We start from the raw sequence: 25506 nt of genomic DNA on the forward strand, positions 1-25506 counted from the left end.
AATTTTTCAGTCTCTCTGTATCACTTTGGAAACTAAACTCAAAGGGAAAAGCAGTTCTAAATGTTAGACTCACCTTTTTGTGCTTTTCTTCAATCTGGGAACTTTGTCCCTCACATCCTCACTGCCTTGGTAACTGTCTAATGTCTTCAGGTAGATTTTTTGGGATGGTGGTGGGGGAATGTTCCTAGTTGTTTTCTGTAGGAGCATTGATTTCAAACAAGCTATTTGCCACTGTTGGAAACTTACCTGTATTTGAAGTTGAATATTTAGATATTAAAAATACATAGAGCATGCCTCGTTTGCATTACTGTTATCTAGGATGACAGTGGATGAGATGGTTGGCTGGCATCACCGACTTGATGGACATGAGTTTGAGCAAGCTCCAGGACTTGGTGATGGACAGGGAAGCCTGGCGTGCTGCAGTCCATGGGGTTGCAAAGAGTCAGACAGGACTGAGTGACTGAACTGATGACTGATGATATCTAGTACTGATTACATAGTATAGGATCCATGCAGTCATAGGATCATTTTTAATATAGAAGTTCACAAATATCAAAAGTAACACTACTTCATAAAATAGTCAGCTGTTTGACCAAGTTTAAAAAAATCTAGCAGATTAATTTTTTATTTATTCATGATTCATTTCATGTATACATATTAGCCACTTGTATTTCTTATTCTCACCCCCCTTTCCTGTTTTCCTACTAGGTGGTTTTGTTCTGGTTAATTTGCAGAAGTTCTTTGTATGTGAGAGATAGGCTCTTTGCCTATATGTGCTACAAATTTATCATTGGCAAATATGGTTTGTATGACTGCTACATTTTAGGATATTTTTAAAGGTTTTTTTTTGGTAACCTTTCTATAGTCCTTTTAAAATACTGATATTGCACAAATATTTATGAAGTATCCACATATAATCACAATACATATATGTACACATGCACTTAAATATCCACATGCACAGACAAGACCTTATTAATTCAGATCCTTTATATCATACTTTTGGGAGATCACATTGATTTGCTGGTGACTAATGATTGTGATTTTACCCTTCCTCATGATAAAGACTGATGTTCTTGGTCTGTTTTACCTTGAACTTGATCTTGTCAAGTGTTAGATGCTGGAAGTTTTATCTTTGTCTCTTTAATTTGGAATTCTTCCCTTCTTTTTCCCCTCTTTTAAGTTAGAAGAAAAGAATGGATTCTATGGCTAAATAACCTGAGAGATATCATAGGAGGAGGAAGTGGGCCTGTACCTGAATCTTGAAATATAAATAGGATATGAATGGGTAGAAGTGTGTGGGTCTTCAGACAAGGAAGAAGGATTAAAAGAAAAATGAGGATAGGATAGAAAATGAAGTATGTTCAAAATGTGAAAAGAGGCTGACTCTGGAGCAGAAAGTCTGAAGAAATAGGAAGTAAATGTTCATTAATGAGGTAGGACCACATTTTGGAGGATCCTGAAAGCTAGGTAGAGAAATAATTCTTTGCTTATAAATTGGCTATCCCTAATGCAAATAATCAGGTAAGTACACATTTACAAAATAAGCCTTGTGTCAGGCTCCTTGTGCAGAATCATCTGTCAAGCTTGTTTATTTTGATTCATTTTCCTTCATTCTGGGAGCTCATGCTCATTCCAGCCATGCGTCATGATTCACATTGACTAATCTAAGGCACATCCTTTGGGTTTTATTTTGCATCTGACATTCTTACCAGGTGATTTTTGGAGTGATGGTTGAGGTTGGTAACCTCACTTCAAAGAGATATTTTAAGTCATCATATTATGGGTCAGTGGAGAATTGCTTTCCTTCAGTTCTGGTTTTCTCCTTCCTTTTCTACTTGCCTACCCCCAAAATTATACATATCAGTTTCCTTGCATACATTATAGAGAGATGAAAATATGCTTAAAATGGGTAGATGGCCATGTCTGCAGGCCTGGACTGTTTAGCTGTTTCTCAAGTGTGTAGGCTGGTGGCTTATTGAGAGTTGAATAAAACAATGAATACAGCTGTCAACAATATTTTCAAGTGCCCCCTACACACAGGTTTCTGTGGAAAGATGTGGGCCGGGACCTTCTATTGAATGGTATCACCATATTTGGGATGGTCAGCTCTTCAGAAACAGCACTTTTCCTTCCAAAGGGAAATTTAGAGAACTGAGTGTTCGCCTTTGGCTTTGATATAAAGTTGTGTGCTTTTTTCTGTTCCCAGGGGACTCCTTCTCACAGTTCCGGTTTGCCGAGGAGAAAGAATGGGATGGTGAAGCTTCATGCCCCAAGCAGGTAAGGCGAAGCTTTGTGTTGAATGGGGGTTGGCTCTTCTCAAGGATAAAGACCAGCACCTTTCGCACTGTTGTTTAGACGGAGTCTTCACATAGAGGAGAGTCTAGTACTTCGTGTACAGTTCAGTCTCAGTTACCTAAATTGCTCAGAAAGTTTTCAGGGAGCTTAAATGTTACAAGTTCTTGGAGCTGGAGTTGACCTTCATACCAGGCCACTGTGTGAACTCCTCATACAGTTCATCTGTGACTAAAGTTCATACAGACTGGGTTGCAGGGCCAAAGATTATGGTTATGATTTTGAGTGGATTACCTTGCTGTTTGGCCTTCCACTTTTCCCTTTCTGTGAAAATTCCTCTTAGAATCAGTTGAGAATTCAGTTTTTTTCTCCCACACTGTTTTTGGTATTATGGACAGGGAGGCCTGGCGTGCTGCGATTCATGGGGTCGCAAAGAGTCAGACATGACTGAGCGACTGAGCTGAACTGAACTGAAGAGAATCCTTAACTTTGTAGTTTTAAATAACTCTTTTATCTATAATTAGGAGCAGAAAACTATAAAATAAGAACAAGTATCATAGTCTTTCAATGAATCCATAAAACCCACACACTTTCTTTGTATTCCTGCCATATTTTCTTCCCAAAGGAGTTTTGATGATTCTCCAAGCAGGATTTCACTGATTCTTTTCATATGAGAGATGACAGGTATTCTCACCCTGTAAAAATGCACAGAGAATGAATGAGTGGTGGTTTGGCATATGCTCCCCAACCCCAGGGCTAGAGCATACTGTCTGATACAGTGATCAGACAGTCCGCCCACAGCTTCAGACGGGAGACCGAGCCACAGACCTGCTGGGTAAGGGGTGGTCCCTTCCTCCCCATTCTGCTGTCAGCTCAGTGCACACACAGTAGGCGGCTTGCACTCCCAGGTGGACTGGTGTTATGTTCAGTTGTTTGGGATGGACATTGACTTTTCAGAAAGACAGAGGCGAGGGAAGTGACTTGTAAAATAACTGCCTGTCACTTTACAAAGAGTATGTATTACAACATAGAAAAAGTTGGAAATTAGAAATATATGTTTTTCTTGAGTCTGTTTGGGATGTACCTGAGCAGAGACATTACTTTGTCAACAAAGGTCCGTCTAGTCAAAGCTATGGTTTTTCCAGTGATCATGTATGGATGCAAGAGTTGGGCTATAAAGAAAGCTGAGTGCTGAAGAATTGATGCTTTTGAACTGTGGTGTTGGAGAAGACCCTTGAGAGTCCCTTGGACTGCAAGGAGATCCAACCAGTCCATCCTAAAGGAGATCAGTCCTGGGTGTTCATTGGAAGGACTGATGTTGAAGCTGAAACTCCAATACTTTGGCCACCTGATGCGAAGAGCTGACTCATTTGAAAAGACCCTGATGCTGGGAAAGATTGAGGGCAGGAGGAGAAGGGGACGACAGAGGATGAGATGGTTGGATGGCATCACGGACTTGATGGACATGAGTTTGGGTGAACTCCAGGAGTTGGTGATGGACAGGGAGGCCTGGCGTGCTGTGATTCATAGGATTGCAAAGAGTCGGACACAACTGAGTGACTGAACTGAACTGAGTATGGTTTAGAGTTGTAGGACAAGTTAAAAACAGATTAACGGAAGAATTCAGTGAAAGCCAAATGGTTCTCATTTCAACTCCTTTGAACCATGTTGGCTAAAAGAGAACATTTGAGTTATCTTAAGATTTTCAGATGATTCTAAGGTTCTTCATTCATCAAAACACTGAGCACTTGTTATTTATTATGTTTTATTAGATGCCCCTTATTCAAAGATGAATGAGACAGAGCTCATGCTTGTTCACCACCCTAGGCCCCTTGCCTTATAACATAGTGGTAGATGACATGTGGTAGATGATCAGTAAATATTTAGATGATAAATGAAAAAGAATGCAACATAAGATAATTGGTATAATGCTACTGTTGCTACTGCTAAGTCGCTTCAGTTGTGTCCGACTCTGTGTGACCCTATAGACAGCAGCCCACCAGGCTCCCCCATCCCTGGGATTCTCCAGGCAAGAACACTGGAGTGGGTTGCCATTTCCTTCTCCAATGCATGAAAGTGAAAAGTGAAAGTGAAGTCGCTCAGTCATGTCGGACTCTTAGCGACCCCATGGACTGCAGCCTTCTAGGCTCCTCCATCCATGGGATTTTCCAGGCAAGAGTACTGGAGTGGGGTGCCATTGCCTTGGTGGGAGAAATCTGCTTTGGACTGGTAGTGATTGAGAGTAGGAGCATGGGATGAAGACCATTTGAATGGGCCTTGGTGGATAAGTATGGTTCTGGTGGGTCCTCTCTGGGGAACAATAGGAGAATGATGAGATCTGAAAGACCAGGCTGTGGTCAGAGTTGGGACCATAGCTCCCACTGTGGTATTCTCAGAAGAGGAGGCTTCCAGGGTAGGTCTAGGCCACTTAGTACCAGCAGTTGGGTTTTCATTTTCATCTGGGGGCAGTTTAGCGTGTGGGTAAGAGCATAGCCTTTAGAGACACAATCCTGAGTGTAAATCCTAGTTCTCATCTGTAAAATGGAACTAATCATTAAGTATAACTCAGAGTTGTCATGAGGATTAGATTGGGTTATAAATAAAAGTTCTGTGCAGTTCCTGACACATGGGAAACACTCAAAATTAGCCTTTATTCCTACTGTTACTTGTTCACAAGAGTATTGTTTAGCAAGAAAATGGAAATGGCTAGATTGGACCTCCACAGTTTTGGGAAGGAGGGACTGAAGAGGTCAGAGGTTGGAGGAGGAAAAGCAGTGGGAGGATATTGTGCTGGCTAACGGGAGGGGATGTGGGCTGACAGCATGGGGCCGTGGCAGGGAAGACAGTTCCCTGATGGATGAGACTGCGTGGAGGACAAGGGAGAATATGTCACGGGCCAGACAGGAGACATAAGGACAAGAAAGATTCACAAGGGCTCTGAGGCTCTGAGCACGATGACGAGGTGAGCAGTGACAGCTAATGGAGCAGAAGAAGGCAGTCTTGACCATGAGTGTGTTGAGTTGACATGTCCCAAACCGAATTCATCACTTCGCCATCAGAACTGCTATATGTCCCACTTCACTCCTCATTTGGTTCTCTTTATTTTTGCTTACTTGAGAGAGAAAAAGAAAAGGAGAATCTGTCTATATATCTATCTTCTACCTATCTGTCCGTCTACCTACCTACCTGCCTGTCTGTCTACCCGATATCTGTCTACCTCCTTACCTGTCTGTCTATCCAATATCTGTCTGTCTATCCCTCATGTGCTTCCCTGTCCCCAGTGCTGCTGGTGACATGAGGAAGTAGAGCTGACAGCGGGTCCTGGTGAAGCCCCTAACAGGAGAGCGCCCAGCACCGTGGCTGTGACTGGCCTTCACAAGTCTGTGGCTCACGTGCAGGGTGAAGGGGATGCGGCCTGGCAGTCAGGGTCCCTGCTTCAGCCACGCTGGCCCCATTTCTTCAGGGGAGTTGGTCCCTTGGATCCCTGAGTGACGTTTTCAGACCTGTTCTTTGGACAGTGGGGGAACATGGGAGGAGGGAATGTGAGGTGGGAGGAGAACTTTGTAGGGTGAAAAAATAGGCCCATTATTTTTTAAAAATCATCTGAGGCTTTTTTTTTTCTTTTCATTTTACTTTTCAGTTCTGTTGACTAGTGACTTGTTTATTCCATAGAGCTTCCTCAAGCACCAGCAAGCACTGGGTGACATGTGGTGGTTCCTGAACACGTGGCTCCTAATGGTGTATATGCCCTCCCTCAGTTCCCCGCAAGAGTGCAGTTCTGGATGGGACTCTGTACATGGAAGGCACCCCAGCTTACTCCTAAGTATTGCTTGATTTGGGCACTTCCGCTGTAAAGGGGCCTTGAGTCCCCACATGTGGACGATGAGTTCTGTAGCTACCGAGGAAGGTATAATGGTCTGACTAGAGGCTGTAAGTGGAGTTTTAGCTCGCTGTGCCCTCCCAGCATCCAGGTCTGCAGAAGAGGAGGCACCAGGCGGCCAGGCATCACACACGCTCCAACTGAGAATGGGTATAGAGTTGGCCAGGTAGGTGTGGAAGCCAGGCACTCCAGGCACAGTTAACCCACCAACTACTTTACAACATGGAGCAAAAAAAAAGCTAACTCATGGTGGTTATTCCAGTCAAACCTGTCTTCAAATTCACACTTTACTGTTACAAGGAATTCACTACAGCTCCCTTTATGTCGAAGGCATTCAGCTTTAGCTCTTTAGAAGACAAAGTGGTGACCAAAAAAGGGAAAGTCTTCTTACGCAGTGGTGTATGATGAGGGCAGGTTCTAGGCTCTGGGACTTCTACAGGGAGACCAGCAGAAACCACTGTGCTGGGCTGGTGTCGTGAGGGCCTTATGGTGACAGCACCTTGTCACCTGGGCCTTGGATGGGGGGTGGGAATTAGAGACACGGGGGTGGGAGCAGCCAAAGGTCCGTCATTCAGGACTCAGCACACAGGCACAGCCTGGCCGTTCCTCACATCTCACAGACTTCCTTGTTAACAGCATACCTCGTAGTGTGTTGCACCTGATGTGAAAGTGGGGAGGAAGTTTGAGCACTTGTGGCTGGACCGCAGCACGTCTCAGAGGCCCTCCTCTGGAGACCTGAGAGTGGTTGGCAGCTCTGAGTAGTTGGCAGGCATGGTGGAGGGAGCAGGGGGTCTATACAGTGGGAAGGGTGAGATTTCCGTTTTGTAATGAGGCGATTTACTCGTGTGTTACACATTCAGGATCACATTTTTCTAGTGGTCTGAGAGATTTTCTTCAAACTTCAAAACAAAGGCTGGCCGTGCTGGCCCTCATGAAGTCTTGGGTGTGCTGAGTGCAGGACCAAGGCAGGGCGTGTGTGTACTAAATTTCCTGCTCTCCTGCCAGAGCTTTGTTTTCCTCCATCCTGTTCCCTAAATACTCTATTTTTAGATGTAAGTTTTTTTTTTTTCTAGGGCAAGGGGCCACATCTGCTGCTGCCGGCATTGCTCCCCTAAGAGCTAGCCATCTTCAGAAAGTTTCAAAAGGGCAGCTGAAAAGCCATATTGCATTTTTCGATCGCTGTGTACTTCTGTTGTGAGGCTCAGGAGTTTGAGTGGGTCTGGATTTAGTGCTGGGGCTCTACTTGAGAATACCAGGAATGACTCCCTACCTCCAGTCATCATAAATGCATCTACCCAAGACATCCTTATAGTGGATTTGAGACTCCATGACCCCTGGGTTTTCTCTGACTTGAAGTCTGTGATCACAGCAGAAGGCACAGTTCTACCTAGACCTGTGACAGTCCTTGGTGGATGAGATGGTTGCTGGTATCTGACTCTTAATGTGGTGATTTCACCCCCCTTTTAGTTTTTCCCTTCTCTTGGATGGCCAGGGTACCTAGAAGCAGCTGTTAGGGGTCATGAGATAATCTGGAATGCCTTCTCAAATACAGTCAATCTGTGAAGGCATTGCCTGGAAGGGACTTTGTGCCTGTGAATGGGAATGGAGTCCCAGGGAGTTTTAGTGTTGGCCTCACACATAGAGCTGCCAGCTGGAAGGTAAGTTTCCATCCCCTGATTTCTGGTTGGAAGAGAAGTGTACGCACATGGACTCCTCTGGCTGTGCCGTCAGCCCCAAGTCACTGTCGAGACAGCTCTCCACTGCTCTCCCAAAGGCCAGCCATCTGAATATGGAGGAGGTGTCCAGTTATGTTTCATTAAATGCTTTGAATTTTCTCTGTAATTCCAAGAATGTCCACAGTTTCCAGATTACCATGCAGTCTTTTTTTTTCCCCCTTTGGCCATGCAGCGCAGCCTGTAGGATCTTAGTTTCCTGACCAGGGATCGAACCCATACCGTCCCCCGTCCAGTGGAAGCACAGAGTCCTAACTATTGGACCACTGAGGAATTCCCATACCGTAGAGTCTTTGATTCGAGTGATTGCTACCCTGCTGCTACTCTGACCACCTGAGCTGTGGCTCAAGAAGGTGGTTTTGGTTTTGCTTATCTTCATGCAGAGATGATAGAAATTAGAACCATATGATTTATGATTGGGTCACTCCCAGCTAAAAGTAATGGATGATTTATTTACAGTTACTACTAGCGTCTTGTGCCCTTTTATTTCTGAAAGGTCATATGTAATCATCTTGATTGATCAATTTCTCTTTTCTGTAGAATTCAGCATTTTATGTGGACTGTGAGTCATTGGTTCGAGCCCTTCAAGAATTGCCTCTCTCACTCCGACTCAATGTTGCTGCTGAATTGGTTCAGGTAAGAACCCTGATGACATCTTGAGGCTGGTGTAAATTAGGGCAGAAGAAGAAAACTGAAAAGTATCTCCCTGTAGGATGTCTCAGAATCAGCTTTTCCTTTCAACAGGCTGAGGGTTTTGTATCAGATAGAATTTTGTAGTTTTGAGGGAGAATGAAATACTTTTCAAAGTTTTTATCCTGTTTTATTGATATATTTGGAACATTTTAAAGGATAAAATGTAATGGAATCGAATGAAATGTCAAAGTACAGAGTCTGGCTTGTGTTGTACCCAAAATGTTTATGTGTCAGGCTCTGTGTTAGGCACTCAGATTACAGTGGTGAATAGACAGACATGGTTCTTGCCCTCATGGAGCTTAATCTGTCAGGAAAGATGGGTATTAATCCAGTTATCAAATTGCACTAAGTTTGTGAAGGATAAGCACTATGTGCTATGAGAGTTTGTAATAATGAACCTGTATGATGTAGGAATGACTTTTCTGAAGAAGTTACAGATAAACTGAGAGCCAAAGTATAGGAACATTTGAGTTGAGATTTAAAGAAGGGTAACCCAATCAGATCTGTAATAGCAGTGCTAGTAATAATGACAACAATAACAAAGAACATTCTGGCGGCAGAATGGAGAGAAGACGTGGGATTGGGGTGAGTGTGTGTATGGGGAAGTCTGCATATGCACACCCATGCAAGAGTAGAATAGATGAGGAGAGGCAAATTAAGTGGCTCTTGCATGGTTCAGGTGAGTAATACTGTAGCCTGGACCAGCAATGGTGGGGAACTGCACTTTACCAAGAACTGAACTATAAAAGTAAAATTAATAGGACTTGGTGAAATGCTGGTGATGGAGCAGGAGCAGGCAGAGAATTCTTCTGGGTGTTCCAGCTTGTGCGACCCAGTGGTGGCTAGTATCAGTGAGGCTTGGACAGAGTATGAGTTTGTTCTGAGATTTCAAAGTGAAAATAATAGTAATTTGAATGTAGAAATTTATAGTTCAGAATTAAGGACTAGAAATATAAATCTGGGGGTTACAACCAGTGTAAGGTAGGTAAGAGGAGCCACTGAATGGGATAAGAGAGGACGCGTCCAACAGTTAAACCAGAAGGAACTTTGAAATTTCTTTGAGACTTGACTGGATTTTTTTTTTCTTTTTTTTAAGTGAAACCCTGGGCAGTACTAAATAGAATGCAAGCAACTAAAATGATCAGTTTTGTTCTACAGATGAATATGATGCCAAGCTTAAACATCACCATGAACTGGCTACACATCCAGTTGCTGTTTCTGTGGCACTTAACTTGCCTCAGATTTAGGGCAAGTAGGATTCAGGGCTGGGGGACAGTTCGGGGCTGAGAAGTAGAAAGGCTGGCATTTGCCTCTGATGGGGAATCACCTGGGGCTTCTTTCGGAATGCGTGGGCTTGTCTTAATGACAGGGCAAGTGTCACTTCTCCTCTGGGTGTCCAGTGATGGTTAGAGTTTGGACATGTGTGGTTTGGTCCCACACAATGAGGGATGGTTAACAGGACCTAATTGGGGTGAAGGTGATGGGGACCCCAGGACTGAGGAGAGAAACGGGGTGAAGTGTTAGGAGAAATCCAAAGTGAAGGATGGCACGCCTGAAGAGGAAAGATATAAAGTAATTACAGGAACTTTGAAATTAAAATACCATCCCTCCCCCGTTATGCAGAGCAGTTAATCTCAACTGTGTCTGTACCTTACTTACCTGGGGAGTGAACAGACAAAAACCATGCTGGACAGCCAGTCCAGACCATCTGAGTGATCACAAGATTAGAACCGGGGCCCACATCCCAGCTTCACCCTGCCTACTGACAGTGCTGGGTGAGTGTTCAAGTTCATGTGTGAGGCTGTACTGTCTCAAAAGCCCTGAGGAGTTACTAGCAGACTGGATCTGCTCAGGATGCTTAAATGTACGAGTAAGGGAACAGTGGCTCCAAGAGCAGCTGAACCTCCTTTTGAACCTACCCGACTGCTGCCAGGCTGGTCACCCCAGTCTTCCCTCCAGAACTATGGTTCTCAGTCTTCTTCTACATTACAGTCACCTGAGGGGAGGGTCTAACTCTATTAAATTCCAACATGTAGAAAAGTGCACATGTAAATCTTTATAACCATGGAATCACCATCTAGATCAAGAAACAGAATATTGCCCCCGCCCAGAACCACCCCCACTGCACCCAGCCCTGACCCAGGGCAGTACTTTCCTAAAACCACTATTTTGACAAGAGTTAGTTTTGCCTGTATGGGGAGTTTTTACAAATGTAATCAGATAGAATGTTTTCTTTAGTGTCTGGCAATTTTTAGTCATGAATGACTGCTATGCTATGCTATCCTAAGTCACTAAGTCGTGTCCGACTCTGTGTGGATCCCATAGATGGTAGCCTACCAGGCTCCCCCGTCCCTGGGATTCTCCAGGCAAGAACACTGGAGTGGGTTGCCATTTCCTTCTCCAGTGCATCAAAGTGAAAAGTGAAAGTGAAGTCGCTCAGTCGTGTCCTACTCCTAGCGACCCCATGGACTGCAGCCTACCAGGCTCCTCCGTCCATGGGATTCTCCAGGCAAGAGTACTGGAGTGGGGTGCCATCGCCTTCTCCGAATGACCACTAGTAACATTATTTTTCTTTTTAGTGAATGTGTCCCTTCACCTCTGTATTTGTGCATTTTAGTACGATGAGCAGATCTGATTTACTTATTACTCCTCCATGCCTTTTACAGATGTCTGCCTCGTCACAGGCGTTAAGTGTGTATTCACATTGACCTGTGGCTCTGTCTGATCTCAGGCCAGTGATGGGAATGCATGGGCCTTTTGATTTCAGCTCTAATCTGGTTAGCACAAGGCTGAGGTGGACATAGCGGGGAGGTGTCCCACATTTACCCGTATTAATTAGAAGGGGTGCTGGGACAAATCTGGATGGAGAAACTTCGTGACCTTCCTGTCTGAACTGAATTTCCTACTCCACAAAGTCTGATGGCTTCCTCTGCTTTAGTTCCTGCTTAAGCAAATAGGGCAGGACTCACAGTTTTAACTCAGATATTGTGTTTCTCTTTCAGACTGCCCTTCCTTTAGAGCTCCCTCAGGTGAAACCAAAGAGAAATAACGATGGCAAGGGACTAGGGATGCAGCTAAAGGGGCCCTCGGGGCCTGGAGGAAAGGGGTCCCTCTCTGAGATGAAATCCACCACCACTGGCTTCCCCGTGTACCCGGGTAAAGACGGCCCAGGATCGGGTCCTTCCAAGGGTTCTCAGAACCCCACTTCCCTGCTGCAGTTGGCAGCAGATCATTTGGAAGAAGAGCTAGATCTGCTGCTTAATTTAGACGCGCCTGTGAAAGAGGGAGGTGACATCTTATCAGACCAGACAGCTCAGGACCTGGAATCTGAGAAAAGGGGGGACCTGGTCCAAGCAGCAGCAGGTATGGTTTTTATTTTATTCTCCACCCATCTTCTTGATTCTGGTGTTTTTCTGAAAATAGCTTCACATCCCCACACATCTTCATCGGTGTCTGCCATCGATCTGGCCTCGTTCACTGACATCTATTTCTGTGCTCACATCTCCGCTTCCCCCTGAGCTGACCTTTCTGACATCGTTCTCACTCGATAATACTGGCCTTCCAAAGCTGCTACCTGCCTGATTGCAATCTTAAACCTGGGGCTACAAATGGAACTCATGCTATAAAAGGCATTTAGAGCCTTGTGGCCTCAGCTGTGCAGCAGCAGACCTTTTAATCGACTGTCTGAATAGGCCTGTGGACCAAGTCTGTGTGCTTCTCGCTTGCTATTCTGCTTTTGTTTAAAAAGGAGGAGAGTTCCTCACATGCCCGTTCTGTGAGATGGTGGCCCATCTGACAGGGAGAGGCCTAGTGACTGCCCCGTCCATACACTGCCCTTAGGACCCTCTGATGGCTTTCCAGGATCACTGCTTAGTAAAAAGGAAACAGAGCTATTGGTCTTTAAAAAGAAAAAAAAAAACCTCATGAACTGTGAGATTCACCATTCAAATAAATAGAAGAGCAAATCTACCCCATTTATGAACGTGTTTAGGTATTATTGGATCTTCTTAGGGAGTAGGCACAATGACAATGTTTCCTCTTATCAGGAGCAAAGTAACAACTTGGCTGATTTCTAGCATGGATCAAACCCCAGGGAAGCATTAACCCTCAATTCTGAGACTAACATTAAGTTGTTAACATTGCGTTTATTTTCTTAGAACCTGCAAACCCATTTGTGTTGGAAGAAAAGAACGTGACCTCGGGGCAACCAAGTATATCCAGAAATGTTACCGAGGAAGAGCTTGAAGACTGGTTGGACAGCATGATTTCCTAATGACAAGGAAAGAAAGGGAAAAAGAGAGAGGGAAAAGAAAATGAAAACTGCCTGAAGCCAATTTTGGTTGCCTTGTAAGGGTGCGCAGGCCCAAGGCTGTCCTAGAACAGCTGGTTTACAAGCATGACCCCAAGCCCATGTGTCCATCACGCTTAGCACAGTAGACGCCTTCCTCCATGTTCAACAACATCTGAAGTAGACGTTTAAGAGGCTCGCTACATTTGTTCTCTGGCTTTAGTAACTGAATAGATGTCTTAAGGGCAAGAGATGTTTCGGCCCTTGTTTCCAGTTTCTTCCTCTCTGTGTTTACAGCATAGCAGGTGCTGCTGATGAAGAGAAGAGAGCTAAGCAACCGGGCATGCATTTGGCCAAAATAAACACTGGTCTGTAGATTTTCTTTCTTTCTTTCTTGTGTGGGGAGCTGTGTGCTATTTGTTACTCCCATGTCCCTTTCCCTGCAGTCACAGGGTGGTTGGGAATCAGCCAGAAGGTGGTTCATTACAAGAGGCCAAGCCGTGGAGTGGTGTGTATGACTTTATTGCAGTGGGCACTTCATGTTACTTAAGGAGATTCACCTAAATAGAGCAGCTCCACTACTTACAAGGGACCATAAAGCGTTGCTCAATTTGGCTTAAGGTTGAGATTTTTTTTTTTGAATTTTCAGTACAGTACTTCTAATAACAGCAATTGGTAAGCTGTTACTGAAAAAAAAAATGAATAACTTTTCAAGTGCAGTTTCATAAAGTAAAAGAAGATCAACACAACTGATTAATGGAACTGTCCATCTTGAACATAAACATAAAAAACTTGCATAGCTATATCTAAAGAGGTTTTTAAGGCACTTAATCGATATTTCAGTGTCGACAAAGTGGTGGTTTCTTGTTTTTTTTTTTTTTTTTTCTATTTCTTTAACTGCTTAAAGCTTTTCAAGCTGATTCTGGATACATTCACTAGCAAGTACCATGGGAAAAATTAGACTGCAGTTAAAATGATTTTTTTTTTTTTTGTAGCTCAGACCATGAATCATTAGTGGGCTACTGTCACATGGCATTCACATGTTTAAAATTCCAGGTATTATGCATCTAAAACCCTACATCTCCAGCCCTTCCCTCCGTGGTGTCATCCCAACATACTAGTTAGAACTGAAAAACGTGAAGACTGTCCACTAGAGCTTCCTTGATGCTGTGCCATCCTTTTAACATTTTGACAGGTCATCTCCCACAGTGTAAGTCCATTAGGTACAAAAAGCCAAGTCAATTCCAAAATATCACAAATGTGTAATGAACTCTTCCTTGTACGGGAGGCCTTTAGGAAATGTCACTTTTCCAGTGTGTTGCAGAATTGTAAGAGAAGGATTTTATTGACCATCCAGAATATGGTGGAGGCTTCTTTCATTCCCATTTATCCAAGCTGATCTTCGTATTGTTTCCGGAAGCAGTCACCAGCTGGGAAGAAATCCCAGCACCTTTCTTGGTACATCTTCCAGACATAAGATTCCTGAAATAGTGAGAACCAACCACAGTAAGCTGAAACGCAATTTATTTTCCATCTCTGTGTCTCCCTTTGGGAATACTGATGTGGATAAGTATGAGGTCCCAACTGGCACATTCTTTCTTGCTCTATTCCCAGCCACCACCCCACCCCCAGGCTATTTTGGGAGCAAGAAGTCATTTCTCCCTTCTCCTGACCACCACCTCCCCTCCACCATCCCTAACAAAAAACCCCCAGTGAAACCAACTCAATGATTGCCACTAAAAATACTTAAAGATTTAGCAGTGAGTTGATTCCACATCATTTGTAATTGGGAGGAGGCAGAATGTATGATGAGAGCGCGCCCACTGAGGCCGGGGCCAGGAGAGCTGAGGCTAGATACGGATGCCAGTTGCCTTTAAGTGTCTGAGCCATGACGTTTTCCTACAAAGCCAGTAACGTTTGAATATTTGGTAACCTACCTTTTCCTCCTGTTCTCTGCCTTTGTTTCTTGTTCATACTTAGTCACAGAATCCCTCTGACGCACACTCTGTCACACCCACCCCTTTGCGTCCCTGAGTCACCCACATAGGAGGTCGTTGTCTTCCTTGTGCTGTCTCTCCCACTGTTTTACTCTGAGGCGCCTGCTCTTTGCTGCACCGCCCACTCCGCTTCACATTGTCTTTTTCTCTGTTAATGTTCTCCCCACCTCCAGTTATTCGACTCAGAAGCAGCAACCCTAAGGGCTTAGCAAACGCCAGTGTGTGCTGGGAAGGATAACCAGGGGGCCTTTTGAAACAGATGGGAGTTGCCTTAAAATTTGACTTTGAAATTTACAAAGAGATGGTATAATCATGCAGGAAGCAGTGGGGAAATGCACAGAAGAGACGGATGGGGTCATTTCTCTACTGAGTTTTGACTTAGGAAGGGGAAGCCCTAACACAGGGGTGTGATTCTGTTGGATATTTCTCACCTGTCCCGTGTGCTCTGTCTCATCTTTGTTAATCAAATACATGAGGAAGAACCTGGAACAAGGAAAAAAGCTTTAACGACCGAAGGAAAGACAGTATTAGATACTTTGGTTAGAAAACTAAAGTTCACTTAAGTGAACTGGAGAGAGGATCAAGCATGTTGGTTAGCATCATGCTGACCACTGTACCTTTCAGAATTGGGGAAACATGGCGTGACAACATACACCATTATTTTCTAATAATAATATACATAAATCTCAAAATGAGCCTTTCTCTGAAGAGAGGTCCTTTTTACTATCACCAAACCTTGAGCTAAGATCACTTCTGAGGAAGCATTTGTAGCTACCATTTTACTGTTTTTTTTTTTTAAGTCCTAATATGAAAAATAAAATGGTAGCCAAAACTCTAACCATATAATTTTTAGTTGGCTAGTTTATTCTCTTATAGGAATGCAGAATTGAAATCATATGTATCTCAAAGATATGTCACAGAAAAGTGTTGATAAAAGTAGTGACTCTCATTCAGAAGTTGCCCTGATTTTTCCAGAAGTGTAGTTTTATTGTTGTTGTTGTTGTTTTTAACAAACAACGGAGGTAGGCCAGTGTAGTTTCACTTGCTCTAACCAGGAGGCTTGTGTCTAAGGTTTGAGTATGTCTGGAACACAGAATCATGGGAGGCTGGGGCTGGCCTCTCAGCTCACATTATGCAGTCTCAGAGACGGCATCCGAGGGATTCGGCCTGTGCCCTTCAGGAAAATGACTGTGAGGCTGGTGAAAGGAAGAGAAAGCATAAATAGCATCCTTGGGAGGGTGAGGAGAGCGTGAGCCCCAGATTTTGAGTTCTCCCAGGATATTCTTAGGTTTATAGACTCAGATTGTGGCCCATGGTGAAGCAATAACTACTTTCCATCCTTTTATCAGACTAAGAAAGGAAACGTGACCAGTATCTTGTCATATAGGACATTATTGCTTTCCTAGCACATTTAATTCACAAAGCACAATTTTCAGGGGCGGGGCGAAGTTTTAAACATGAGTAAGACTGGTTCTCTCCCCTCAAGCTTGCTAGTGGAGGGGCACAGAGAAAATACACTATTATGTAGAGTGCCATGGGAAGTACCTTCAAGAGTCCCAACTGTTCTCTCTCCACGGGCCTGAGATGAGCCACAGGCTCACCTTTTCTAGAAGTACATCCATCCTGATCACCTCCATGAAGATGCAAACAACAGTGAACATTCATGGTTTGAGGAAAGGTATGCCAAAGTGATTTTTTTTTTTTAAACCTGTGTTTCTGTCTTAAACTCATTTTAGCAAAAAGACATCATTACTTCTCTTTGACAATAACCTCCCTCGGTGGCAAGGCCCATTCTATCCTAAAGAAAGATTAGGGTTTTCTAAACAATAAAGGGTAGACTCAGAGGGGAGGGGCCAGGCCAGTTAGCAGAGCCCAGCAGTTTCTTTTCTTGAAAATGATGATCACTTACAGAATCTGAATTTTCAGGAGATGTATATTCCCTACAAATTCTGTAAGTTTCCTAGGCAGTTTGTGGCACACAGTAGACTCTGAATATCTTCTGCCCGAATGAGATATTTATTATTTACCTTCTGGGTGCCAGGCCTCAGGTGCTGGGATACAGCAATATGAAAACACACACATCTTAAAGAAACCCAGCCTGGAAATTAACCCTGGAATCCAGCATCGTGCAGGTCAGGGGCTGCCTTGACAAGAGCAAATAGGAATTGGTCGGGAGGAAGGCCAACTGCAGGGGAGAGTGAGTGAGTTCTAAGGAGAGTGGGGGAGAGAGAGAAATTGGAGACTGTGAACAGGCACACTTTTCCATTTTTTCTGAAAGAGAAGGAAAAGTGGGGCCATAGCCTTCTTTGTTTAGGATTAAAAAATATTATAAGGTGCTAGGAAAAATCCCCAAGAGACAACCTGCTGGAGCTAACAGGACCTTGGGAAGGGATGGGATCTAATTCCAGGTGGAGAAACAGTCTGCACACATCTAGGAAAACAGGAGAGGCAGGGTATATGGCAAAGATATGGCTCATGGGGACTCCTGCAAGTTCTTTCCTGATTGCGCCTACTTTCCAGAGACCAAGGAGGAAGAGACATTAGCAGAGCGCGAACTGTAAGACGTAAACTGCACTTAACCCACTGCCCTTCCCCCAACCCTGTCGCCTCCGCTGACCAAGGATACTCACAGGTAGTTGGCTAAGTTGTGCTCTTGCAGGGTGTGTGTTTCAAAACCATGAGGCGTTGTGTCAAAGTAGTCATTGCCAATCCCACAGATGAAACATTTAGTCTGAGAAAAATAACAGAAAAGGCGTGAGTAGGCGTGACATTACAGGCAGTTGGAAAAAGGGTGATGATCTCTGAATTGAGAGATACTGAAAAATATTTCCCTTTTGTGCTTCAGGCTATTAGTCACCTACTCCACAGTGTCACGTACCTAGCTTCTGGCTAGCGGAGGGTACCTGCTCTCGCCCAAGCCTGGGGCATGACAGAGGTGGCAGGTGGGAGGAGGGTAAGGCACAGAGGGTGGAGCAGAAGAAATGCCCAGAGCTGGTGGATGGGCACAGATAAAAGGACAGGCATGGAAAACAAACTTGGGTAGTAGTTTTGCCTAGGGCTGAGGAATAGCAGAACCTATTGTTTAAAAAATCCATGTGCTGTGAGATACAAAAATGGAGTTGGGATTAGTAGAACTGTAGGTACCTCCATATCCTCTCGTACTTGTTCCTGCTGGTCTCTCAGCTCCCCAAAAGCATCAATAATAAGACCTGGAATTTTAAATATGAAAACAATGCTTTGCATAACCTGTCTAGTAGTTCAGAGCAGAGGCCACTTTGTTTAAAAAATAAAAAGGGGAATTATGAAGCTGAATGATACAATTAAACCAAAATCAGAAAAAAAAAACAAACAAACCCACTTGTGTTTTCAGATGCTGCATCCTGGTTAATCATTTTTCATGGTTCCTCTTACTCTACCTCTCTGCAATATTTGATGCTAACTACTCACTCCTCCTTGACTCTTTCTTCTCATCCTTCCTTCCTTGTCCTGCTGTTTGCTGGGCTGTTCCTTTTCTGTCTTCCTTATTGGCTCTTCCTCTTCCAGCCCCTTAGGCACTGATGTGTATCAATTGGGGTTCCTCCTCAGCTTTTTTGCTTTTGTTTTTGGGAAATCTCTACACCCACATCTTCAACCACCACCACTAATGGATCCCATTTTTTTTATTTTTGCATTCATTAATACTTATTTTATACGTCCTTATGTAATATTTTTACCTTATACCATTCCTGATTTGTCTCCTAAAAGACCTATTAGAGTTAACTGCTTGTTGGTCCTCAATACCTCTATGGCTCATAGGTCTCTCGACTTGTCATGACTTAAACTAAATCTGTCACCATCGTTCTCTAATTCCTGACAAGCTACTAACATACCAGTACCTCTCCCTGCCAAGAAGGAAAAACCATGTCACACACTCACAGCTCCTCTTTCTGCTCCTTCCCCACCCGATTGCCTGGGAGGTAAATGATCAGGGCAGAAATCATGAGGGCCCATACTAACCACAGGAGATATTTAGGAAGCAGAATAAGATGGAAATGATCAGTTCAGATTTGGCAGTGAAGGAGGGTGGTCCTCTGCAAGGATGTTCAAGTTTCTGGTATCACTGCCTGGGTATATCTTTGGCCTTCTATATAGTAGATGTCTAGAAATGTCTTGTTTGAATTAACAAGTGAATGCACAAACCTCTTTACATAAAACAATTAAGTGATAGATGCAGAAAGGTAAAGAGAACTAGACTGAGCCCCGTACATACAACATAACTGGTAAGCATACCTTGGATGATGGCTAGCAGGATGACAATGACGAAGAAGAAGAAGGTAATGTCAAAAACGATGCGATACATTTCATACGGGTCCCCAGCAGGGTCTTCAATTTCATCACCAATGCCACCTCCAGCTCTCACTCCCACGTACATGTGGAACAGGTAACACTAGAAGAAAAATCATGGCAATTTGAGTAAAAGCTGCAGAGTTTCGTTTGTTGTTATGGAGATGGTCTGATCATTCATGTAATTAAAAATATGACAGCCCTGAGGCAGGAGAAGGGTACGCTTCACAATAATATTCATACCGCTAACTCTGGGCTTGCACCCCCTGGTGTCTATAAAGATGCAAAGATTGCTGTTCCATGTAGCCTTTAAATGATATTTTTTGCTCCTTTTCTAAAAAACAGTTTTGAACTACTGGACACACACGTGAGAATTCACTCTAGGCGTGTATAAGATAAAAGGACTTTAGGCTATGAGGAGGATGGCATAGGCCAGATATGAATTTTATCTCATTTAATTTTAAAGTCTCAGCCTCCAGGAAAAGGCTGCCCTCCTCCTGCATTCTCCGCACACCGAGGAGCGTGGGGCTCCCCAGAGCATCTCCTCCCAAGCTGCACACATGCACCAGGTGGGGTTCACAGATCAGGCTGCCCCGTCTCCTGACTGGCTGTGATGGGTTCGGGATGCAAGTGTGGGAAGCAATCTAAGGGCTCGTAAATCAAAACCCAGGGGCAGCACAGAGCCTGGGCAGGCCACACTGGGGCTTCAGCAACTGTAGTGTTGGTGTGTCAGGGGTGCTTGCCCTGAGAAGGTATATGGAGGGTTTTTAGCCAAAAAGTGCCTCCATTTTCTGGAGAAATGATCACAGTGGGGGCAGGGGAGCAGTGTACTGTCACTGGTCTCTATTACACACATTCTTTTCCTGAAATCTGGTCCCTATAAATGTCTAGAGATGCTGCTGCAGCTAGGCCCTTCTAGCCCCGCAGAGGCTGCCCTGAAAGGACCCTGCTGCCCCAACCTGATCCCACTGCTGTGACATTTTTCAGATGACATGTGTTCTGAAAGAAGGCCCACTGGCTTGCTGAAATACACTGAGTGCCAGGTTCATGGGATTCTTTGCTCCCAGCTCTCAAAGGCAAAGAATCCAAACTTCACTTCCATGAGATACAGACGTAGGTTAACTCACATCTTCACCACACACAAATGTGGGTAGATGACCCGCCTACCTGTGTACTTCTCCTTCCACCTGGACCCAGACAAGTGGCATATTCCAGCACTTCTGTCTTTCCAGGGCCCGCCTCGCTTTTGGACCAGACATCAGTTTTCTGTTCTCATCTCTGTCATGCTCTGTCTCCATGCTGCCACTCTGCCCACAGCCCTTCTGCCCCTGCCAGGCTGGGCGGCCCCACAGGGAACTCACCGTCATCATGTCATCACACTTCATGTCGGGCTCGTCGTCGTCTTCACTTTTGTTGTAGAACTTGCGGAAGAAGTTGAATGCCACCACGGTATAGAGATAAACCACCACAGCCAGGAGACCAACGGTCAGGACCAACTGGGAGCAAAGAGAGAGAGAGAAGAGGAAGTGGGTCTTCACCTTAAAAGGCTGGTGGGAGACTCCAAGAAAACAGCAAAGTGGAACGATGAGGGGACGGGAACAGAGGCTGTGACACTCCAGATGCCGAGAGATGAGACCAGAGAAGAAAAACAGGCTTGTCGGGAGAAGAGTAATGATGAGCTCTCACGCACTGAATGGGGTCCCTGAGATTCATATGTTGAAGCCCTAATCCTCAGCACCTCTGAATGTGACTGCCTTTGGAGACAGGGCCTTTAAAGAGATGATTTAGGGCCTTTAAAGGGGTGATTAAATTAAAATGAGGCTCTTAGGGTGAGCACTGCTCTAATCTGACTCGGTTTTTTTAACAAGAAGAGAAGGTTAGGACTCAAGAGAGATACCAGGTATGCACTGAAGCATAATAAAGTGAAAAAGCTGCAGGCCATGGAGAGGGGCCTCAGGGAAACCAAGCTACCCACATCCTGATCTTGGACTTCCAGCCTCCAGAACCGAGAGGAAATCAATGTCTTGTCTAAGCCTCCAGTCTTGAGTACAGTAAGCCTCCTAGGTACGAATGAGTTCTATTCCACGAGGGTATTTATAAGTCCAACGAAGTTAGCCTAGATACCCAACTAACACAACTGGCTATATAGTACGGTATTGTAACAGGTTTAGAATACTTTTCACATAAATAATACGTAACAAACACAAAAAATAAAGACATTTTAAATTTTACAGCACCTTGAAAAGTACAGTGGACAGCAGCTGGCACACAGGGCACACCGTAAGTAGGGACTTACTGTACATTGCTACAACGGCCTGGGCAGACTAACGCCTGGGGTGCTGCACAGGGGCACGTGTAAGCCATGTGGGACTGAAGGATGAGCAGAGCCACGGCACTCTAAGGGTGGTTACTTTGGTTTTTTACAGAGAGAGCAATGACCTGAAGCTTCATGATGTAGCTGCTGCTTATTTATTTGTAGTTGACTCACAATGTTGGTTAGTTTCAGGTGTACAGCACAATGATTCAGTTATACACATACCCCCATACATATCCTTTTTCATATTCTCCCCATAGGTTATTACAAAATAGTGAGTATAGTTCCCTGTGCTATAAAGTGAGTCCTTGTTTATATTTTATATGTAGTTGTATCTGTTAATTCCAAACTTCTAATTTATCCTTCCCTACCCCCATTGGTAACTAAGTTCTAATGCTGCTTCTAAAGAAACTGCATGAAATTAACACATTTGTAAATCAACTATACTTCAATAAAAAGAAAAACTGAGTCACACTGCTGTACAGAAGAAATTAACATGACACTATAAATCAGCTATACTTCAATAACATTTGTAAAAAATGCAAACTACAGATTCCTTGGGCTGGTGGGTATCTATCCCCACATCACAGTATTTCATAACGAACCATGAACTGGGTAACTGTCACAGCTTTGCTCAACCATAAAAATTCTTACAGTAACTTCAGAGTGACATCTTTCATAATGAAGAAACCTACCTTGGACCTTTGCTGGCGTCATAGGGCCTGTTTGTTTCCTGGCTTGTAGGAAGCACCATAAATGAGGACTACAGAAGACCTGCTCATCTGGCCTACGCCAGGAAACAGGTGTTGGGCTGCATTTGGTGAAGATCAACAAGATAAAATCTTTGCCCTCAAGTTGCTACACAGAAGGAAGCGGGCAAGATAAGTACCAGAACTGATGTATTCAGTGACTTCTTGAACAATGAATTTAGTAACTTTATATCTTAAATAGCACACTTCACAGACAGAAGCGCTAAAATGCTCTTGGGTGAAATACTTAGCCTCTCTTGAGTCTCAATTCTCTTAAGTGAGTATAACATCTACTTTGGTTGTGAGCCTGTTGCAACACTTGGCACATGGTACAAGCTAGGCACATTTTTTAAAAACCATCTTGTCAGAGTTTAGTCAGCAAGCCCATATAAAAAAAAATGATTGTTTATACTTTTCATTTAAGGTGTACTTTTGCTGTATAATGCCACTAAGCCAAATAACAAAATGTGAGCTTTCAATATCTGAGTAAAGGGGAAGAAAATAATTCTCTTGATAAAAAAAAAAAAAAAAACATATTGGAGAACTGGCATTCCATAAATCACATTTTGGGAGAGGCCACTTTTATAGGATAAAACTTCCCAAGACACACATGGAAAAATGATACACAATGCTATTTCTCTCCAGATCCTGTAAGGAAGAATGTACCGCTCTAAGCAAACATCTGTATGACCGGTTCTGTTATCACCTCCCCAGACTTTTAGCTTTTGTGGCCGCAAATGTCTGTCTCTACCTTCCCTCCATTCTTTTTAGTGTCAACCAAGAAACAACCAAGAAACTGTTGCTGCTACCAGAAGCCTAGAAGAAATAAACCATCATAATATCTGATGATCTAGCACCCTTTCATTTTAGAACACTTAAAAGTTAATTTAACTTTTTTTTCTGGTTGGAATTTTCATTTTTTAAGGTGTGCAATGTGATGACAATATATGCATACATTATAAAATGATCACCATGCTCAAGTTAATGAATACGTCCATCATCGCACACATTTTCTGTATGTGTGTGTTTAAAACACTGAAGAGCTACTTTCTAAGCAAATTTCAAGTATACAATTCAGTAGCTTTAACTGTAATCACCATACTTTACTTTAGATCCCCAATTTATGTATTTATTTAATAACTAAATAGCTAATTTATTTAATAACTGAAAGTTTGTACTTTTTGACCAATACTGCCATTTCCCCCAACACCCCCTGGTAACTACTGCCCTACTCTCTGGTTCTAGAAGTTTGCCTTGTTTATTATTTCACATAAAATGACACCATATGGTATTTGTCTTCCTGTGTCTGGCTTATTTCACTAAGCATAATGCCCTATAGGTTCATCTATGTTGCTGCAAATGACAAAGCTTCTTTTTTATAGCTGACTGATATTCTGCTCTATGTCCAGAGCAAATTTTGTTTATCCAGGATGGATATAGGTTGTTTTCATATCTTGGCTGTTGGGAATAATGCTGCTATGAGCATGGAAATATAGATATCTCTTCAGGATACTGATTTCATTTCCTTGAGAGAGAAATATCTACCCAGAAGTGGAACTGCTGGATTAATATGGCAGTTCTATACTTAATTTTTTGAGGACTTGCCGTACTGTTTCCTATAATGGCTGTAATTAACTTCACCTTCTTTTCTCCTTTCTCCTAGAAAGATTTAGAGATGTGAGGGAACATGTCTCATTCGTGGATTTGCACTTAATGAGGAGTAAAATGCTACAGAGTTTGTTGACAGGAGGAGCCATTTGTGAATTTTAATGAAGGGATTGACCCTGACAGTTCTGTAGTAGACAGACTGGATACTGATGAGACTGGATATAGAGCAATGACTATACAGATATATATAGACATACACACATACATGTATATATAGCTGTGTATGTCTGCATATAGCTGTATATATGTGTGTAGATAAATATCTATGGGGCTTCCCTGGTGCTCAGATAGTAAAGAATCTGCCTGCAATGCCAGAGACCTGGGTTCAATCCCTGGGTCAGGAAGATCAAAGCAATGGCAGCTCACTCAGTATTCTTGCCTGGAGAATTCCATGGACAGAGGAGCCTGTCAGGCTACAGTCCATGGAGTTGCAGAGTCGGACACAACTGAGCAACTAACACTTTCACTTTCACAGATATCTGTCATTGGTTCTTAATTGGAAGCGTGTAGGCTATAGTCATGTGGTCACAGAGTCGGACATGACTGAGCGACTTCACTTCCATACTTCCATCAGAAGTACCTAGTGACTTTTCTAAGTACATACATTGATCTAAATGTTAAAGGTCTCTGAATCAAGGTCTTCTTCCTTTTAATTGGCTGCAATTTTGCAAAACCAATCCCTATTCATTCAAGCGTTTGACCACGAAAGGCACGTTATACACTACAACACATATCTTCCTGTCATACACTAGTGTACTACCTGTTATTGGTTATTTTTCCTATCCGTATCTTGGTCCCTCCCATTCTGCACCAGTATAAACCCCGTACCTGTTTGCCATTGTGAGTGACAGAGGACAAAATAGTCCTCAGAGTCTTGAAGCCCATCGCGATATCCAGAAGATGAGCCGCGAAGAAAAAGTTGTTGTAGTGGCCCAGGACTGACATGGTCGTGTACCAGGCGAGGTAGAGAAAGGACTGGGGAGTGGAAGAAATTGAGCAGCTTTTCAGGCATTCATGAAACCCACTTTTTCTCATCTTGGGCTGTGAACTGACCCAAGAATTGCCATGTGATCCCCCCCTCTGCCTTATACTATTGCATGAGAGAGAAGTGTCCCCCCACACCCTAAGGCTGTCTGTCTTCCATGAGAACTCCCTGCACCTTCCTGGGCTGCCTCCATAGCTTGTTTCTTTGTGGCATCTAATGACATCCCTAGACTTGGGGGCACAGGATTTCACTTTCCCAGATGCCATACTTACATTGTCAGTAAAAACAACTCCCAGCTTCCAGACATGGTACTTCATGTCGATGGAACTTAGCCTAAAGGGGAACAAGTCATTTCAAAGCTTATAAATGTCAAGATTTAAGTGTTTAATAAGGGAAAAAAGTTGTTTGTTTTTTTTTTTTCTCTTGGGGTTTAATAAATCTATAAATATAGCTCTGAGCTTTATGAAGTTGTATGTGTTACCATGAGAATGAGAGTGGCTGAATCACACATCTTGAAATTTTAATGTCTTTCTCCTTCAGCTCTATCAGGCATGAAGGCTGTCTTTACATTTTTTTAAAGC

The 25506-nt window shown here is 43.5% G+C and overlaps 2 protein-coding genes across 8 annotated transcripts in view; one reads left to right on the forward strand and one right to left on the reverse strand.

The window, feature by feature from the left end:
• The window catches only part of AVEN (apoptosis and caspase activation inhibitor), a 192058-nt gene extending 178794 nt beyond the window's left edge, over nucleotides 1-13264 (forward strand). Inside the window, exons 3-6 of the mRNA XM_070797218.1 lie at nucleotides 2210-2280; nucleotides 8449-8544; nucleotides 11604-11964; nucleotides 12759-13264. Of these exons, the coding sequence (XP_070653319.1) occupies nucleotides 2210-2280; nucleotides 8449-8544; nucleotides 11604-11964; nucleotides 12759-12874 (644 nt within the window). The 3' untranslated portion in view covers nucleotides 12875-13264. The remainder of the gene's footprint in view (nucleotides 1-2209; nucleotides 2281-8448; nucleotides 8545-11603; nucleotides 11965-12758) is intronic.
• A 128-nt stretch (nucleotides 13265-13392) lies between these two features.
• RYR3 (ryanodine receptor 3) overlaps nucleotides 13393-25506 on the reverse strand; it is a 559072-nt gene continuing 546958 nt past the window's right edge. For 6 of the 7 annotated variants that reach the window (XM_070797211.1, XM_070797214.1, XM_070797210.1 and 3 more), the window contains 8 exons: nucleotides 25198-25258; nucleotides 24769-24915; nucleotides 20571-20705; nucleotides 19156-19312; nucleotides 18031-18095; nucleotides 17517-17617; nucleotides 15318-15369; nucleotides 13393-14371 (listed from right to left, as the gene is read on the reverse strand). In XM_070797211.1, coding sequence (XP_070653312.1) covers nucleotides 14276-14371; nucleotides 15318-15369; nucleotides 17517-17617; nucleotides 18031-18095; nucleotides 19156-19312; nucleotides 20571-20705; nucleotides 24769-24915; nucleotides 25198-25258 — 814 coding nt within the window. In that variant the 3' untranslated portion in view covers nucleotides 13393-14275. Of the gene's footprint in view, nucleotides 14372-15317; nucleotides 15370-17516; nucleotides 17618-18030; nucleotides 18096-19155; nucleotides 19313-20570; nucleotides 20706-24768; nucleotides 24916-25197; nucleotides 25259-25506 lie in introns of those variants that run through there. The other variant, XM_070797215.1, reaches the window with a different exon arrangement.

This window comes from Bos indicus, chromosome 10 (genome assembly GCF_029378745.1).
Source record: "Bos indicus isolate NIAB-ARS_2022 breed Sahiwal x Tharparkar chromosome 10, NIAB-ARS_B.indTharparkar_mat_pri_1.0, whole genome shotgun sequence".
Taxonomy (NCBI): Eukaryota; Metazoa; Chordata; class Mammalia; order Artiodactyla; family Bovidae; genus Bos; species Bos indicus.